The 17,381-nt window shown below is 38.8% G+C and overlaps 1 protein-coding gene across 6 annotated transcripts in view; it reads right to left on the reverse strand.

Annotated features, from left to right (window-relative positions):
- The window catches only part of SPEF2 (sperm flagellar 2), a 172,148-nt gene extending 156,160 nt beyond the window's left edge, over nt 1–15,988 (reverse strand). Inside the window, exons 1-2 of one of the 6 annotated variants that reach the window (XM_072824914.1) lie at nt 11,031–11,099; nt 6,641–6,721 (exon numbers count right to left, since the gene is read on the reverse strand). In XM_072824914.1, coding sequence (XP_072681015.1) covers nt 6,641–6,659 — 19 coding nt within the window. In that variant the 5' untranslated portion in view covers nt 6,660–6,721; nt 11,031–11,099. Of the gene's footprint in view, nt 1–6,640; nt 6,722–10,256; nt 10,430–11,030; nt 11,205–15,762 lie in introns of those variants that run through there. The other 5 variants (XM_072824916.1, XM_072824912.1, XM_072824913.1 and 2 more) reach the window with 5 other exon arrangements.
- Nucleotides 15,989–17,381: the final 1,393 nt, after the last annotated feature.

Genomic DNA, 17,381 nt, shown 5'->3' on the forward strand with positions numbered 1-17,381 from the left:
AATGTTGAAAGAAAACACAACTTTTGATTAAATTAAAGCACAGCAATAAAATTTATTTCAACCTTAGATCTAAAAAAAAGCCTTCAATTTATTTTACAGAATTACACTTTAATACCTTAGTTATCAAGGCAGTCTATGGATGATGATAACATATTCTAGCCAAGAGAGGTGCAATCTTAAGTCTTAAAGTTAGTAAACTTTAAGACTTAATGTTAACCTTTTTAAAATGGAAAGTTTACAAAAATCATCTATCTACACCTTCTCAAATAAAGCCTAATAAGCATCATCAAGCTTTTCCTTGGTAGTTCTGGAGGTCACTCTGGTCCAGTTGTTGTCCCACACAATGACAGAGATAGCTCAGAAGAAAACAAAGTTTGGAGCCAGGGACATCTGCATTGGAATCTTGCCTCTGCCCCTTACTAGCTGTGCAACCTCTGGCAAGCTGCTTACCCTCCCTGAGTTCCCAATGCCTCATTTCTAGATAGATAACCATATCTATATCTCTCTTGAAGAGCTTTTGTAAACATTAGAGGAGTGTATGAGAATTGCTTGGTAGCATGCCTGCCACAGAGTAAGCACATAATAATAGGTGCAGGAAAAAAAATTGTGTTAATAAAGTTTGCTTTTTTAAAAAATGTCCTTATTGGTGGGTCACATATTTTTTTTACAAAATGAAGGATATCAGGTTACATGGTATTCAAGGATGATATGCAAAATTGATAGACAAAATAAATGTTGTCATAGGACAAAGCTATCATCTCTCAAATGATTTCAAAATCTTCCCAAAACCTTCAACATGTTCCTATCAGGGTCCTTTAGATAACAGCAGCCCAAACACTATATATCACTGAGGTATAGCAAGCTTATTGACACCAGATTGTCCTCTTTTATCTATTTGATCAGTAATAAGGTAGCTACTTGATTACAAGGATATAACGTTTCTTCCTGATTTGTAGTAATGGTACTTGGGGGATTCCTGCGTGGCCCAGTGGTTGAGCGTCTGCCTTCAGCTCAGGTAGTGACCCCAGGGTCCTGGGATCCAGTCCCACATCGGGCTCCCTGTGGGGGGCCTGCTTCTCCCTCTGCCTATGTCTCTGCCTCTCTCTCTGTGTCTCTCATTAATAAATAAACAACATATTTTTAAAAATGGTACTTAGTGTGTGGTTGCTATGGTAGCGTGGTGGGGTGAGGTGAGTCGCCACAAGGCCACTGTTGCCCAGAGACCTTACTCAGCACACTACATACTACATGTTATCATAAGAATACAACTCTTGTATAGCTGACACAGCTCACAATTTTGCCAAAGCTCTCCTGATATTTGTTCTCAAAATATTTTATACTCTTAATAATACCTCAATTCTTAGGTTGAATCAATATATAATAAAAGTAGTTAAAAATTATGTCAACTATGCCCACTGATTCTATTCACTTAGGGCGAACTCCAGAACCATCCGGCATCACAATCTGTTGACTGTGTTTCCCGGCATCATACAGTAATAGTATTTGAAGCAACTGGAATCCAAATGGCTCTTTCCACATCCTAAGGTTAGAGGTGTGCTATCTTCTCCTCCTGAGTCATTTCTGCTCCCTCCTTTCCTTAAAGACCTGACACTGTTGGCCACCAATGCTGCTACCTGGTCTTTTTTTTTTTTTTTTTTTGCTACCTGATCTTGGCTGCCATCATTGTCCCTACTGTGCCATATGGACAGCTCTGGCTACATCTTGCACCTCTTCTATCTTTGCTTCCTTCTTTCTGGATTTTTCCCCCTTCTCTCTTCCCTACCTCATCCTTATTTTCCTCTTATCTTTCTCAGGAGCCATTTGACATACAGCCATTGTCAGACTATGGATATCTATTAATAGTCTAAAGACTACTGTTCTGAATTCTGAAGCTGTTGCTCTGTCACCTTCAGGTAGTTCCATTCCTCTCTCCCTCCCTCTGGATTTTGCACTGGATCTGCTGTTCCTTTGACTGAATACCTGAAGTCTAGCCGGTGAATAACCAGGGAATATCTGTATCCTGCTCTGTCGCCCTCGATGTAGTAGGCAAATGACCTTTAGTAAACTGTTTATTACACAAAGGCCACAGAAAAATAAAATTATAATCCACTTCCTTTGAAATGTATGACATATTAATAAGGCAATTCTGATATGAGCAAAATAGAGGCATTTACGGATATAATGGTCGAAGAACAGCAAACACTTATTTCATTGTCAAATAGTTTACTACAAATAAACAAGTACAAAATCATGTCTGCAGTTTCGTATGCATAGGACACTTCAGATTTCCTGTATGCTGCATAAGCAGAAAAGAGAACAGTGAGTGAAGAATGAGAGCAAATGAGAAAACATGTAGAAAAAAAGAAAGGAAAAAAAAAAGACTATGTGCAAGAAATTAGACAGAAATAAGATGATGAAGACAGCATATATTAGCCAGGAACGTACAGATTGAAAAGTATGAGAAGACAGAGAGGAAGCCAGAGAGAGAGAGAAAGAAAAAGAGAAAGGAGAAGGGGTGTGGGGAAAGGAAACAACAAGGGAAAAGAGGAAAAAGCAAAGGAAAGCTTATTTTTGCCCCTTGGTTTGTTATATTTGTCTTCCTACTAAATGTTTCTGGATACCATGACTAATTTCATGATGGCCACCTTATAGAAGCCATCTTCTTTTCCTGCAGGAAAGAAGAGGTGGGCTGACTTTAGGACAAGATCAATGAATAATACAATAAATAATTAAACCGTGGGAGCCCAGTGATATTCTTCATCCTGAGCTCTAAAGTAATTTACATCTGGGACCAGGTCATTCAACAACAACTCAACTTCGCCTCCAATTTTCCATGCAACACGCCTGATTCCTATCACTATGTGTTCTTTTGCTGCAATCTTTGATGTGGGCATTTCTGGAAGGTCCAGATAAGCAGGATACAACAGATGAAATGACCCATGTGCTTCCCACCAAAATGACCCTGAACCAGCTGGAGAAAGCACATAAAGGAGATAAGCTGCTCGTATTCCACAATGGAAATGAGGATACCGCAAGCTCTGGAGAAAGATTCTCTGGGTTAGATTCCTTGTCCATTTACAAGCCACTGAACTCTGGGCAATTATATAAGTCTCAGTTTCTAGTCTTGAAAAGAGGGAGAGTGACAGGTTCTACCTCAAAAGAGTTAGTTTGAGAAGTAAAGGAGATACTGCATGTAAATGTTTAGCATAATTCCTGGCATATAGTTAAGTGATCAGTGACAATTTTTGTTATTATCACTGCTTCCTAATTTAAAATAACAGGTCATATTAATTACACAATCCATAAGCTCAATGACCATAGTACTAATGCCCTTATTTTAAAAGTAATTCAATACTTGGCAAATATCAGACACTGTCTTTAAATTCAAATACAGACACCCCCCCGCCCATCAGGTCCAAAAAAGGTATAATACTCCCACCAGAAGCACATGTATGTAATCAAACACAGTTGATTTCTACAGCAAAACATTTCAATTGGAGAAATAAAGACTAAACAAAGCATGACAGCATTTCTGGTTAAGTTTTGCCACCAAATGAATAAAGAGATACTTGAATTTCGGAAACGTAAATAAGGGTCTGTATACCTATAGATTCTGTGCTTAGTGGTCTTCACTGTTCTTTTACTAGAAAAGCAAAGATCTAGTCTGTGTTATCAACCACATTTGAAAAGCCAAGCAAATTTACTTCCATTTGAGAGAAAGAAAAGCAGCTGCTGAGGGCTTGGCACTGACCTGGCCCCATCAGGCCTTGGTGTTCCCAGGAGTTGGCCCAGCACTCACAACTAGGCCTTGGCATTCTCCTGCTGAACATAATCAATTTCATAGCACACCAACACCAGACAAGGCCACTCTGTGACCCTGACAAACCAAGACAAAAACAAAATTCCTCTGTAATCATGTCTGTATTCAGACCAAAACAGTACTGTCCAAAACACAAAAATGACCAAAAATGCCCTATTGTGGTCAATATAAGTGTTTGCTGCTTTTTTTTTTTTTAACCAATTATGGCTTTGTCTCATTCTGTCTACTTCCTAGATAAGATTTATTAAGATACCCAGTCATAGAGTTCCCTATGCTTCTTGGCATGGTCCAGTTCAGAGCAAAGCACTGCTTCCTCAAACCCTCTTCAAAAAACACCTAACACAAACCCAGATGTTTAAGTCCTTTTTAACACCCTCTTACTGAATGACCCACAATTCCCCATGGCATGTTTTCTCTTGTTGGACATGAGTTAATAAGGACAACTTTTTTCTGTCTCTTATTTAGGATAATGCCTACTATCATGCCTATCCTATAAGAGGCATGTTGTAGCTACTTGTTTATTACATGAGAGTATACCAGTGAGGCAAAAGTAAAGTATTATTTATTATTCAACTACGGGTGTGTAATCCTATGATCTCTGGCTGGAGGACATTGACAATTTATTTTCTTCCAGGATAACAAGAGGATGATCAACCCTCTTCTTTGAAGACCCTATCATAATTCTCAAGATTTACTATCTGAAACAAAATCTCCAGATCGTTCTAAATTTCTCTGATGGTTAAAACATTGGGTGGCATTCTTTTCTTGGGACTTCATGTCTTCACATTTTTGACATTGATTTACACAAAAGCCTTCAGCTATCAGATTGGATGCCTCAATTTCTAGGCAACGGAAGCCAAATTTTCATCAAGGAAAATGCTGCTGAGCTGGCCAGAAAATGCCAAAATCCGTTGCATTATGAGAAACAATATATTTCCTAAGGACCCTGAGGGAAGGGAAGGGAAGGAGTATAAGGAAAATGTGTGGTTTAATGACACTAGGTTAAAAGAGGAATGAAGTTTAAAAAAAAAAAAAATAGAGGAATGAAGTAAAAGTGAGCAGACTTAGAATCTACTGGTAAGTTGCCACTGTAAAACCTAAACAGCTGTAAAACCTAAACAGCTGTAAAACCCTAAACAAACCTCTGAATAAATGATTTAATGACCCCCATATGCCAAAAAAGAATTAACTGATATCTAAGATTCTTTTTCATATCTAAAGTTATGAGTCTATGATATGGTTAAGGTCACAGGCCAGTAAAAGGTCACCACAATGCATTATAAAATATTGTATGAAAATAAATATCCAATAAGATATTTAAAAATCTCTGTTGTGTTTCTCAAAACAAAATTTGATGCTGACCTAATGTTAATGTTTGATGTTGACCTAATCAACAAAGTACAGTTAGTGCACAAGAGGGCCCAAATAAAGAATGTCTCTAAAATTTGGGACAAATAGAAAATATAACTCTCTAAAAAACTAGTGAGATTTAATATAAAAGGATATAATTAGGGGCGCCTGGGAGGCTCAGTCAGTTGAGCAATCTGCCTTTGGTTCAGGTCATGATCCCAGGGTCCTAGGATCAAGCCCCACATTGGGCTTCCTGCTCAGCGGGGAGCCTGCTTCTCCCTCTGCCTGCCGCTCCCCTGCTTGTGTTTGCTCTCCTTTGCGCCCTCTCTGTCAAATAAGTAAATGAATAAAATCTTTAAAAAAAAAAAAAAAAAAGGGATAAAATTAGCCACCTATGGAAACTTGCTTATAAGACAAAATTAATAAAGAACATAGATTATTTCTTAAAACTCACAATTTACCTATTTAAATTCTTTACACTTCAGGTAGACAATAATCTTGGATACATTAATTAACCTTATTCAGAATAGAGATTTGCTGTAATAATAGAAGAGTACACAAATATTGTAACTTTAAAATTTTTTGTAGTTGTAACAGCACTGGAAAATATCATTGGACAATATGGTTTATCCATGTACTTGTGGAAGAGGAAGAGGAGAGAATTTAACTGAACCTAACACAGTTACAGATAAAATCTCTAGATCAGAGAAGTAAAACATATCAAATATTAGTTTGACTTGAAGGTTATTTTGGTAATGTCTAATTTCTGATTATCAATGAGAAATCTGACTTATAAATTTGATCTTCATCTGCGTGTATCAGCCCATCAAAATGATGCATCATGTACAATTGCCAGTATAAGTCATTTTGCTCTTTTTCTTCAGGATAAACTGGTAAACTGGTACCTTGATTTATAAAATCAAAATGTAATCTCAGTTAGTATGAAACAATTTCTAAAAAACTGCTCAAAGTAATAAAACAGAACTTCTGAAATCACAAAGATGAGGATCAAATTACCCAGGGTGACCTTCTCAAGATGAACAAATTCATAAGATTCAACCTAAAATAATACTTTACTTTTGCCTCACTGGCATACTCTCATGTAATAAACAAGTAGCTACAACATGCCTCTTACAGGATAGGCATGATAGTAGTCATTATCCTAAATAAGAGGCAGAAAAAATGTTGAAATAATATTTATTGAGTATCTAGATCTAGTATAGATGTTAGGCATTGTGGTAGGTGTTTTCCATTTCCAATCTCATTTCATATCCTCCCAAATATAAAGAATTTTTTTTTTACCATTTTTCAACTGAAGTATAGTTGACACACAATGTTACATTAGTTTCAGGTGCACAACATAATGATCTGACAACTCTGTATCTTACGCTGTACTCATCCCAAGTATAGTTACCATCTGTCACCACACAACACTATTAAATTCTATTGACTATTTTCCCTATGGTGTACCTTTCATCCCATGACTCATTTACTCCATAACTGGAAGTAGAACCATTATTATTCTTACTTCTCTGGGCATGAAATGCGGACCTAGAGAGAATTATTTATATTTCAGATGCTACAAAATTGATAGAGAAACTTAACTGTCCCAAATCCAATTTTCTCTTTATTACACCTCTGTCACTATTGATAACAACGTTTAGGATTATTTTTAAAATATTTTCTTAATTTATTTGCCAGAGAGAGAGCAAGCAAAAGAGTACAAGCAAGGGGAGCAGCAGAGGGAGAGGGAGAAGCAGACTCCCCATTGAGCAGTGGGTCCTGATGTGGGGCTGGATTCCAGGACCCTGAGATCATTGAAACAACTTACAATTTTCAATACTTACAATTTTCAATATATCCTAATCCAGGATCCAAAAGAATATGGACTATCTTGTATATACCCATGTTTACAAAAGATCTGATCTGGACAACACAGAGAATACAAGTTTCCACTCACTTAGGAGAATGTTCAGTTATGACATTCCAAAGCTAGTTTCCTTATGTAGTAAATTCATTAAGGAGGTTCATAAAACAGAAGCAATTCTTATTTCTGAAAATAACTAGGAGTTCCTGAAGAATTTTACAACAAATCTTTTAGTAACATTAGTCTTTATTACTTATTTTTCATTATAGAAACAACTACTTGAAAAAAACTGCTTGAATTTCAGATGTAATTTTGTGTTGAGCAACTTTTTGTATTCTAAGACATTATCATATACATCTAATAAGCATTATTCTCTAGAAGATATGGTCTAGTTAAATTAAACTCACTGGAGATCCTTAGCTTTGCTAACAAAGCTTTGAATCTTCATATGTTGAGACTAATCAACTCTCGGGTGACTCCCAGAAACCTCATTAAGTGGAGGGAGATGGTTCTCAATTGAGGATCATTGGAATTTATTTTCTTTACTGCTGATATTCAGGATAGTCCAGGCAACATGAAATTCAATATAGCATGCTTTATCCAAATTGACTACTACTGTTCAGAATAATGCAGAAATCAATCGGCTTTAGCTGCCTTGCCAATGACTGAACAATTATTCGGCCTCATCAAGACAGTGTAAATGCACTCACCTAGCATTCTCATTGTTTTCTTCGTCCTAGCAAGCAGTACAGGACTGAACCATTTTGAGACAAACACCAATAAATCCATCTTTGCCATTTACCATCTAGGAATTAGGTTACAACATGCCTGGGTGGTTGAATTTGTGCACTTCTTATAACTTCAAACTAAACAGTAATCCTTATAAAATGAGCTCAGATGAATATAATTGAGAGAGTTGAGTTTTTAAAAAAATATATTCCCTCACTATAAATTGCAGTATACAACATGGTGCCTAAGAGCATAAGTCAAATTCTAGCTCTAGGATCCACTAGTGTTGTGAGCCTGAACAAATAACCAAGCATGTCAGCTTCTTTTACTAATCTTTACAGCTAGGACAATGCCTCTAGGGCCTTTTTTTAGAATTCAAAAACAAACAAATAAAAACCCATAAAGGGCTTAGCACTAGTATAAGTGCCTAAGTGTCTAATAAAATTTTTTATTTATTATTATTTACTATTTTTCATCTACAAAATTCATCTAAGAAAATAATTCTTATGTAATCCTCCCTAATACTTCATTATAAGATGCTTACTAATTTCAATTAAAAGATGGTAAGCATCCTTTTCTCCTGTTTTGTCATATGAAGTTTGATCTTTTTTGATTTTCTATTTGCAATCCTATGTTGAATTTTCCTTTCAAATTAGGAAGGCAATACAAGCAACAAGCCAAGCAGCACCAATGTATAAAGAAAAGCCAGCAATCCTCTTCTTACCCAAAGTAATCAATATCAATACACTAGTTTATATCTTTTTTCACTTTTCCCTATGCTTACAAAAACAAACAATATGAAGATTCATGTATATGTCAATAGTCCAGTATATGACCCTTCACATATTTCTCTGTACTAATATAAACAGATAGATCAATGTGTTTTTGTGTCTGAGTGTATGTGTCTGAGTGTATGTGTATTTCCTAGTTGGTACAAAAATGGAATTATACTCATCACAATAAACTGTAACTTTTATTTTTTACTTGACAAAGAACATGAATATCCTGTAGGTCAAAAGTTATAGCATTAACTCATTCTTTCTAATAACTGCATAACAATCCACGGCATGAATACAGCATCATTTATCCAAGTATGCCACTATTGAAAGATATTCAGATTGTTTTCCATTTTTTGATTTTGTCCTTACAATTCATGTAGCAATAAACGTCCTTGTTCAAATATCCCGATATATTGGTGATTTTATTGTAGTATGACAGTTTCTGAAAACTGAGGTTTAGCATTTATTATGTACGAAGCATTATTCTAAATGCTTTACATTTATTATCTCATTTAATCTTGACACAACTCAATGAACTATTATGATTACTCCCATTTTGAGTATCATGAAATTTAGGTAAATAAATTGCCCAAGATCATTCTCTAGAGGTTGTAGTCACTTACAGTCCTTCCACTATAGTTCCTATAAGCCATTCCAAGCCTTCCACTACACACCACAAAATGTCTTAGCTAATGACCAGAATCAACAATTGGCTATGTGCTTCCTCAGGCACACAGATCCTTGCTTGTTTCCAAACACATTTGAGTGTGTTTCCTATAACCTGAAAGGCCTTTCACAATATGGATGTGGTTACATCAGGGACTATCTCTTCCAACTCCAGTAAGCTGGTAGGGTCAAGAAATAAATATGTATTCCAAATGAATGGGATGCAGAATATTGCAGCCATCTCTGCTAACAGCTTCAGGGAAGCAGACATGGGAATTCTCCATTCATAGTTTATGTCGTTAAAATTCATACTTAAAATGTCTCCAGTCTTTCAATCTTTACAGAAAGAGTTAATACTTCCTCTCAAAACCCGAATTCCACAAGACTGGTTAAAATTATAATTACAACTATTACAATTATAATGGCATAGTACTGGTGTTATGTTTCTTATTAATTTTATTTACTTTTTTCAAAAGTGTTTCAATATGCAATAGAGTCTTAGGGACTTGACCAAAGGGTGTGGGTATTGCTAATCAAGTAAATGAACCAAATTAAACTCAGCAATCTGTAACTGTTTTTCTTTGGAAGAGCATAACTTAAAATTATATTGCACTTTGGCTACTATGGTAAAAAAGGAATTTTTAAAAAAAGGAATTAAAGAAATGCTAAACATCGTGCTGAAACGCTGATCGGGATATTTTAGGTGAGAAACAGGGACAAAATGGGATGATCATAGAATTATATGAAAGAATATATGGCAGTTCCCAGGGAGCGTGTGGAGTATGGTTTGGCAAAGAGTCTAGGGTTTATGCCTCAGGAAATGCAACTGGAGGTGCTCCAACAATAAAGAGCGTAATGCTGATAATGAATGAACATCTTGCTGCTTCAGAAACACGACTGGTCTAGCAAATCCACGGCTGACCTGAGGTCGGGTTGGCACTATTGTCCTTCTGGTAGCAACTTGGCATTATGCAAGGGTGCTTCTGCGAAAACAGACTGAAATGATTTGGGCTGAAAAACCTCTTGCCTTGAGCAAAAGCCATACCAGCTGGAAAACGAAGTGCTCAAGAAACCACAGAAAGAAGCGGAGCTGGAGGAGAGTGCTCTGTTGGAATCACTTGGCTGTCCTAGGAATCGCCAGCACGTACAATTGCCCCTGCGGTTGTGGGAGTCGGAAACTTCGGATGGCTACTTCACGGCTGGGATAAAATCGGATTAGGGACTAAAGGTCAGCTTTAGCCAAGAGTCAAGAGTGGTCGGAAATAGCTAATGTTTGTAAATTCTGAGCTACAACTGCTACAATTGGTAAATGTTAACCTACTCTGCATTAACTTGCTCCCCCTCCCCCTCCAAGGTCGTTAGGTAGGGAAAGTACGAACCGATCTATTTTATGCTGCAGGAAAGACCCTCCCCACCCCCACCCCCCACCCCCCCGCAGAAGGTGCTGGAATTCGTCCCTGGCCGCATACCCAGTCGTGCCCTAGCTGACTTTAAGGCTTCAGAGCTCCTTGGCCTGCAAACCCACCATGCTTTTTTTTTTTTAATTTTTTTTTTTATTATTGGAGTCCAATTTGCCAACATAGAGCATAACCCCCCAGGGCTCATCCCGCCAAGACCACGCTTCTAAGGTGGGAAGGGAATACTGTGAGGACCGCACCGCGGGGTCCGGCAAACTCCGCTCCCTAACCCCTCGGCTTGCTTAGGGCCGCACAGTAGGTCAGAGGCTGGGGCCGCGGGCCGGGGTCGCCTTCCCGCCACCTGCCCTCGCCACCCGCGCTCGGGGCTCTGCGCCCCCGGGGCCGCGGGCCGGGTCACTCACTCACGGTCCGGGACACCTTCACCTCCTGGTTGAGCCACTGGCACAGAATCTCCGACATGGCCCGGCCCGCGCCTCCCCGGGAGCCGGCGTAGGAACGCGCGGGAAACCCGGCCGACGGCCCCGCGTCCTCCGGTTGCCCAGGGCAACCGGTTGCTAAGGAAGCGTATCCAGGCGGGAGCCTGGGGGCAAAGGCGGGGGCAAGAGGGGCCCCGGGAGCCCCGCCGCGGAGCACGGAAAGCCGCGGCCCGCCCCCTGCCGGCGGGTGAGGCGGGGACGTGCGCAGGCGCGGGGCCTCCCGGGGGCGGGGTTGGGGGGGGGGGCGAGCCCCGGAGCCCCTGAGCCCCGAGGCCGCGGCCTGAGCGCGGGCTTCGTGCATGAGCAGGAGGAAAGCGAGCAGGAGTCTTGACCGCAGGGGAACTCTCTTCCTTCCTGCTTTTCTTCTAAAGAGAGCTGGTTCCAGGGGCGGCCTTGCGTGGCCCCTTGCAGTGCCCGCAGGCATTCAGGCGCTGTCCTTGTGAGCGGTGGCCCAGCTGCAGTGAGGGTGGCCCCTGTCTCCACGTTGTGCTGAGAGGGGACTATTTAATGAGCTTTGTGTTCCGGTCAGGTTTTCCTTCCAGGTGATTATTTTTAAATGTAGCTTGACAAAGCCTTGTGCAAAGCCCAGTGAGGCTCCTTTGAGTCCTCTTCTCCTGGAGAAGCAGAACTTGAGCTCAGTCCTTACCTAGCTCCAGTTTTACCTAGACTCCAGTTTTAGCAAGAATCCTGCTGGGGCTGTTTAAGGGGAAACCTCCTCCGCCCATGGATCCAACTCCACATCCCTGTACCCTTGACCTCTGCTCCCCCTGGCCTGCCTTCTGCAAGAATCCTTCAGGTCGGTTTAGCCAGTATCCCCGTAGCCCTGATGTTTCCATTTAGAAATTTTCCATCCGGGTTGCCTGAGTGGCTCAGTGGTTGAGAGTCTTGGTCTTGAGCCCGGGGACCTTGGAATGAGTCCCCCCAACAGGCTCTCCGCAAGGAGCCTGCTTCTCCCTTCGCCAGTGTCTCTGCCTCTCTCTGTGTGTGTCTCTCATGAATGGATATGTAAAAATAAAATCTTAAAAAAAAAGAAAAATTCCCTCCAATAATGGTCATGAGATCGAGCCCCAAGTTGGGCTCCACCCTGGGCATGGAGCCTGCTTAAGATTCTCTCTCTCCTTCTGTCCCTACCCACCCTCCCACTTTGCATGTGCCCTCTCTCTCTCTCTCTCTCTCTCTCTCTCTCAAAGAAATAAATGAAGAAGTATACTACCAGGATGACAAGAAACAGAAGTGCCTCAGCAGCAATTTCTAGGCACATATGTGCCCTTTAGAAGCCTTTTCAGGGATGATATGTATCCAATGGATAAAGCTTTCTTATATATATTCCCCTTGCTATAGAGGCTTCTAGAAACATCTGATCTTCCGAATTTGGATAGCTCTAAGGCGAGACATATCAAATGACATATCAAATGTCCCTCAGAATTTCCATTGTTCCAACACTAGCCCTGTTCCTTGGCTGTCAATTCCCACTTTCCTTATTGTCTTCAGAATGGAGGCCCAACTCTCTCCCCTGCTGTAAAACCCCATTGCAACCATTGGGTGAATAAAGTCTTCCTTACCATCTTTAACAAAGGACAGAAATATTTTTCTTTAACGATTTCTAAAAGTTCAGATGGAGTTATAGAAAAAATTAGATGCATTTGTAATTACTTATACTTAATCTTATATGTATGATAAATAATGCATGACAGTGTTTTTATGTATGTCAAAAATACAAAGAATTTCCCCTCAAAGGTCTGGATACAGCAAATTATGATTCTTTTGAGCTGTATGCACAATCACAGTGATATCCTACAAGAATAAACGTCTTTTAAGATTAATCTAAAATTGATATGTGTGTCCTGATTGGCTAAAAGTTTAGCACCATTCAATTAATTTTGTAAATCAGCCACCCCATGAGTTTCCTCACACCCAAATCAGCAGACATGACTGTCAAAACAATGGAACACGTTTGAGTCATCACACTTCACCGACTGAGCCACCCAGGAGCCCCATTTAAATTGATGACTAGTGCTACATTTAGTAAGAGATTCCAAGCTTTAATTTCAGTCTGTGGGACCTGGGGTATAGAAACCAATGTCTTCTGGATTGCTGAGAAAATTGCTTTTGAGAAAAGATGTAGGTTGTGGTTCATCAAACTCTGCAGCTACACCAGAAGAAAATGCCTGAGCTGGTACACCATCTACAGATAGGGGTGTGTCCCCAACATCAAAGCAAAATATCTCTTTGCTTGTCCATAGGAACTGAACTGTTCAGTTGTTGTTTGTTTGTTTGTTTCAAAGGGTTATTCATAGTGTTTGTCGTTGGAACCCAGAACCAAACAACAAACTGCCCATGTGATCTTTAGGAAATTAAGTTTCTATATAAAAGTTAGAGGGGATCCCTGGGTGGCTCAGTGGTTTAGCACCTGCCTTCAGCCTGGGGCATGATCCCGAGGTCCCAGGATTAAGTCCTGTTTCGGGCTCCCTGCATGGAGCCTGCTTCTCCCTCTGCCTGTGTCTCTGCCTCTCTCTCTGTGTGTCTCTCATGAATAAATAAAATATTTTTTTAAAAAAAGTTAGATACATGAAGACATTTTACAAAATAAAAGGCAAAGTTCTTCATTTCTCAAAAAGAACATGATATTTTCCTTAGTTCCTAAAGCATCCAACTTGAAAATGACCTGACATTAAGATATTAATAAAAATTTGAGCAGTTAATTACAATTTGCCTTTTGCTATTCATTTTTTTCCCTTGAAATTGCTACTTCAGTTTTTAGCCCATGTTTAACATTTAATCTCTTGCCTTTCCATTGAAATCCAAGCTCTGGGTAAAGTTTCTAGCACCTCTCATGTTGGTATTTTGTGTTAATATGATAAATAATTTGTTTGTTCCCCATGTGGAATCAGTTGGAGAAGAGAATGATTAAAGACAAGAACAATTTCCCATCTGTTCCTGAGATAGCTTTCCTATTATCTTTTAATTAAAGTTTTTAGAATATTTGGCTCCTGCATCCAATTATAACTACCACAGCAATTTAAAAACTAAATAAAAATTTATTTTTGAAGGATTACCTGTCATTTAAATTATAAATCTTTGTTTCTCCTCTACAAATAGTCAAAGGCAGATTATAAAGAGTTTCTTTAAGCCTACAAGTTGGTTTGAAAAGTTGTGCTGTGTACTGAAATGAAATACACCTTATTCTTTTAAAAAATAATTGTAACATTTTTTTTTCATAATTGAAATATACCAATAAAGCCTAAGCTTTAGAATCAGACACACCTGGGTCGGGATGTCTGCTTTTGCTCTAACGCTTCAGATTTAGAAAAAACTAAACCTCTCTGAGCCTCAGTTTCCTTATTCGTAGGATAAGGACATCAATATTTGTTTGACAGGGTTGTGAGGATTAAGCAAGAAACTGCACATATTAATGCCTGGCTCTTAGTAGATGCTAAACCAATATTTCTTTCCTTTTCTCCTGAGGCAGTATGAATTTTTCCATTGCATTACTGGTTAGCTTAGTTTTGAGTAGCTTAGATTTGCTTATACTACTTCAAAAAGTTTTTAAGGCAAGTATTTCATATAGTTTCTCTGATTTTATTTATAACTAATTCAATACTTATACATGCATAAGTACATATACATTGATGGATTTTTTAAAAATCTTATTTGGTCTTCCATGTATGTCTTGCATGCATTTCTTCATTTCCCCTCTCATCGCTCTTAGATCATTCTCTAATTCCCTGTCAAAACATGTTTTGCAATGGTCTTACTCTCTTTATATTCATTAATTCAACAACTGTTTTTCCCGGTATCCACAATAACCACCCAAGCTACATTTCCCTGTCTCCTCCCCTCTAGTCACCCTCTACAAACAGTCCAGTTCATTTTCCTGAAGCCCTACTCTATTACTCCACTCACACACGTTCATGAATTTCATGAGAGCAGTGTTTACCGACTGTGGGTCTTGATCTCTTAACAGGATATGTATGTAATTCCATCAGTGGGCCGTGCCAGAATTCTTTATAAATGAAATGTGAAGTTTAAAATTGGATAGAATATATCAGAGGGGCGCCTGGGTGGCTCAGTTGGTTAAGCCTCTGACTCTTGATTTCAGCTCAAGTCATGATCTTGAGGTCCTGGGATGGAGTCCCTGATCCAGCTCCACACTCAGCAGGAAGTTGACTTGGGGATTCTCTCCTTCTGCTCCTCCCTCTGCTCATTCTCTCTCTCTCTCTCTCTCTCTCTCCCTCTCTCTCAAATAAATAAATCTTTAAAAAATATCATAAATCATTGATAGGAAGGGTAAGTATGGGAGCTTCTTTTTGGATACACTTTTGGAACCACTGTCCTGGAGGATGGAGACCCTGTGGAAGGTCCTTGACAGTCTAGCCTCAATCAGGTCTTAACTGTAAGCTGAAAGTTCCCTTTGCACAGCTTGCTCACATTTCTTTACCAGGTCCCAACTTTCCCACCTTTACATCCTTCCTTTGCAAAAAAAAAAAAAAAGACTACTTCCCGTCTCAGCCAATCCTACTTGTCCTTCAAGATCCAGAACATCAGTTACCACCTTCCCAAAATCTCCTACTTTCTCCATCTTTCCACCCTCTTCTCCCTTCTAAGAGCTCAAAATCTCTAGTTTCCTTTTAACTCTTGTTCAAGACACCTGACTTACCAACCGCCCACAGCTTGGCCAGCAATGCCATTTTGGAAACTTCAAATGACTTCCCCAACATGGTTCCAAATGTGTGTTGATTTAGGCTCTTTCAGTTCTTGTTATTTATGGCAAATAAAAATACCACCACAAAAGTTTAGTTCTCCTGCAAAATATTTGAAGTCTTTTCTGTTGAAGCAGATCTGACTTCTTTTATGGTGTCTTATGTTCCAGGCCCACAGGATTTGTCTTATGTATGGATTGCATCTTTCTCAGGAAAACATTTAGATTTCTAGTCTTAGAGAGCAATCAGGTTTGAAACGAAATCAAGTTAAAAACAAAACAAAGAACTTGGTACCATATGAGGAAAAGTGAGTCATATGTTCTCTGAGACAGATAACCAAATTTCCTTTATCAGAATTCTTTGTTTTAATTTCTTATTTTTCCATCCTGACGTTTTCAGAGAAGCCAAGTCATACTCTAGTATCTTAAATTTATTTTTCATTTGTCTAGTAACAGAACCTAAAACTGACAGAACTAAGAAACATTAAAATTATATACAATTAAAATTAAAAGTACATAAAATTTTCATTGGAGATTTTAGCACATCATTCAAAATATCCTTATCTCAATTGATAGATAAGATATTCATTAAGGATATACAAAACTTAGAAAACATTATCAACCAAATTAACATAATTGATTTTTTTCTTAAAAATTTTATTTATTTGACAGAGAAAGAGAGACAGCACAAGCAGGGGGAGTGACAGAGGAAGAGCGAGAAGCAAGCTCACACGTAAGCAGAGAGCCAGATAGAGGGCTTAATCCCAGGACCCCAGATTATGACCTGAGCAGAAGGCAGATGCTTAACTGACTGAGCCACCCAGACACCCCTAATTTCATCTTTTTATATTAAATCTTAGTAGTTTTTAAGAGAGTCGTGTTTTCTATTAGTCCCAAATTGATATTTACAAAACAATACCTAAAATATACATGTACCACCCACTTTAAAAGGAAGCAGGTATTGAAAGCCGATTATTTAACTATGCAGTAGAGAGCTATTGGATACTGTGGAAGATTTAGTTGACTCTTTCATTACTTCAAAAGTCATTTGGAGAAACTGACTTTAAATTTTTCTTCCTACTGTGAATCTTTATTGTCATCATGTTGCTTTAGGTTCTATTCAGTTAAGCTCTCATTGATTTTTGAACTTATCTGTTCACATTTTAAATTTTTATTGGGGGATCCCTGGGTGGCGCAGTGGTTTAGTGCCTGCCTTTGGCCCAGGGCGCGATCCTAGAGACCCAGGATCAAATCCCACGTCAGGCTCCCGGTGCATGGAGCCTGCTTCTCCCTCTACCTGTGTCTCTGCCTCTCTCTCTCTCTCACTGTGTGCCTATCATAAATAAATAAAAATTAAAAAAAAAAATTTTTAAATAAATTTTTATTGGTACATTTTCAAATATATTACCTAAAAAATAACGATTTTCCAATATTACTAAAAAGGTTTATATAATTACATGATAGAAAGTCACTAATTTTATAGGGAATATGGGATTAGACAAAGAAATACGGTATTTCAGTAGCCTTTCAACCATTCAAGTACTCCATGAAATAAGAAATAATTAGGCTATACTTGC

The sequence above is a fragment of the Canis lupus genome, chromosome 4 (assembly GCF_048164855.1).
Source record: "Canis lupus baileyi chromosome 4, mCanLup2.hap1, whole genome shotgun sequence".
Lineage (NCBI taxonomy): Eukaryota > Metazoa > Chordata > Mammalia > Carnivora > Canidae > Canis > Canis lupus.